At 60.4% G+C, this 1,168-nt stretch overlaps 1 protein-coding gene across 1 annotated transcript; it reads right to left on the minus strand.

The window, feature by feature from the left end:
* Positions 1–270: 270 nt before the first annotated feature.
* LOC102516152 (histone H2A.J) lies at positions 271–946 on the minus strand. The gene has a single exon (XM_006192112.3). The coding sequence runs from the start codon at positions 829–831 to the stop codon at positions 442–444; it is 390 nt and encodes a 129-aa protein (XP_006192174.1). The 5' UTR covers positions 832–946; the 3' UTR covers positions 271–441.
* Positions 947–1,168: the final 222 nt, after the last annotated feature.

Consider the following 1,168-nt stretch of genomic DNA (forward strand, 5'->3'; position numbering starts at 1 on the left):
TTAAAATAATGCCCCCAGCAGCAGCCGCACCTACTCTTCCTCTCCTCTGTCTCCCCGCGAGCACGCAGAGCTCCCAACTCTGCCCACTTCCAGGCCAGTGGGTCCCTCTCTAGTCTCCCCTGTCCGCCCACAGCGCCTCGAGGGTGACCTGCGGACCAAAGCAGCCCGAAAGTGGCTCAAGCCGACCCACCAGCACCTCGTCCAGGGGTCTCCCAGTCGCTCCCTGGGTCATACGGCAGGACCCCGCGACTACACAGCTCTCTCCACCACACAATTTTCACTGACTTTATTGGCTCCCGGACCCGGTGGGCCCCTCGCCACCCACCTCCCCACTAGGTCGAGCCGGCCCTCCACGACATCAAGCACATTCAAAAATACTGCGGGGTGGCTATGGAAAGAGCCTCTGCTGGGGAAGCCAGCTCCCCTGTGGCAGCGTCAGGGTCACTTGCTCTTCGCCTTCTGACTCTCCGTCTTCTTGGGCAGCAGCACGGCCTGGATGTTGGGCAGGACGCCGCCCTGAGCGATGGTCACTTTCCCCAGCAGCTTGTTTAGCTCCTCATCGTTGCGGATGGCGAGTTGCAGATGACGAGGGATTATCCGGGTCTTCTTGTTGTCCCGCGCGGCGTTGCCAGCCAACTCCAGGATCTCCGCCGTCAGGTACTCCAGCACCGCAGCCAGGTACACCGGCGCCCCGGCGCCCACTCGCTCCGCGTAGTTACCTTTGCGCAGCAGTCTGTGCACTCGGCCCACCGGGAACTGCAGGCCTGCGCGGGAGGACCGGGACTTGGCCTTTGCCCGCACTTTGCCGCCCTGCTTTCCGCGACCAGACATGTTTACCTCTCGCCTAAAACTCCAGGGAGGGGAAAAAACCCCTAGCGGTCCGGTTCCTAGTGTGGGAATGCGATGTACCACACGAAAACCGCCTCTACCAACACTTTGCTGACACTAGGCAGAGCCTTCCCATTGGGCACCGCGACATCCTCGGCTCCTGTGACCAATGACAGGCAGGCTCGGCTCCCAATTAGAGCGCTGACAGAAGGACCGCCTTCTCTAGCTCTCCCCAATCAAAAAGGCAAGTCCCTAGTTCTCATTTACATAACAGCAGATATGAATACGCTGGACCCGCCTGCTCGGCGTTTGGGGATTCGGTTGAATTTGTTGGATCTTG

Source organism: Camelus ferus, chromosome 34 (assembly GCF_009834535.1).
Source record: "Camelus ferus isolate YT-003-E chromosome 34, BCGSAC_Cfer_1.0, whole genome shotgun sequence".
NCBI lineage: Eukaryota > Metazoa > Chordata > Mammalia > Artiodactyla > Camelidae > Camelus > Camelus ferus.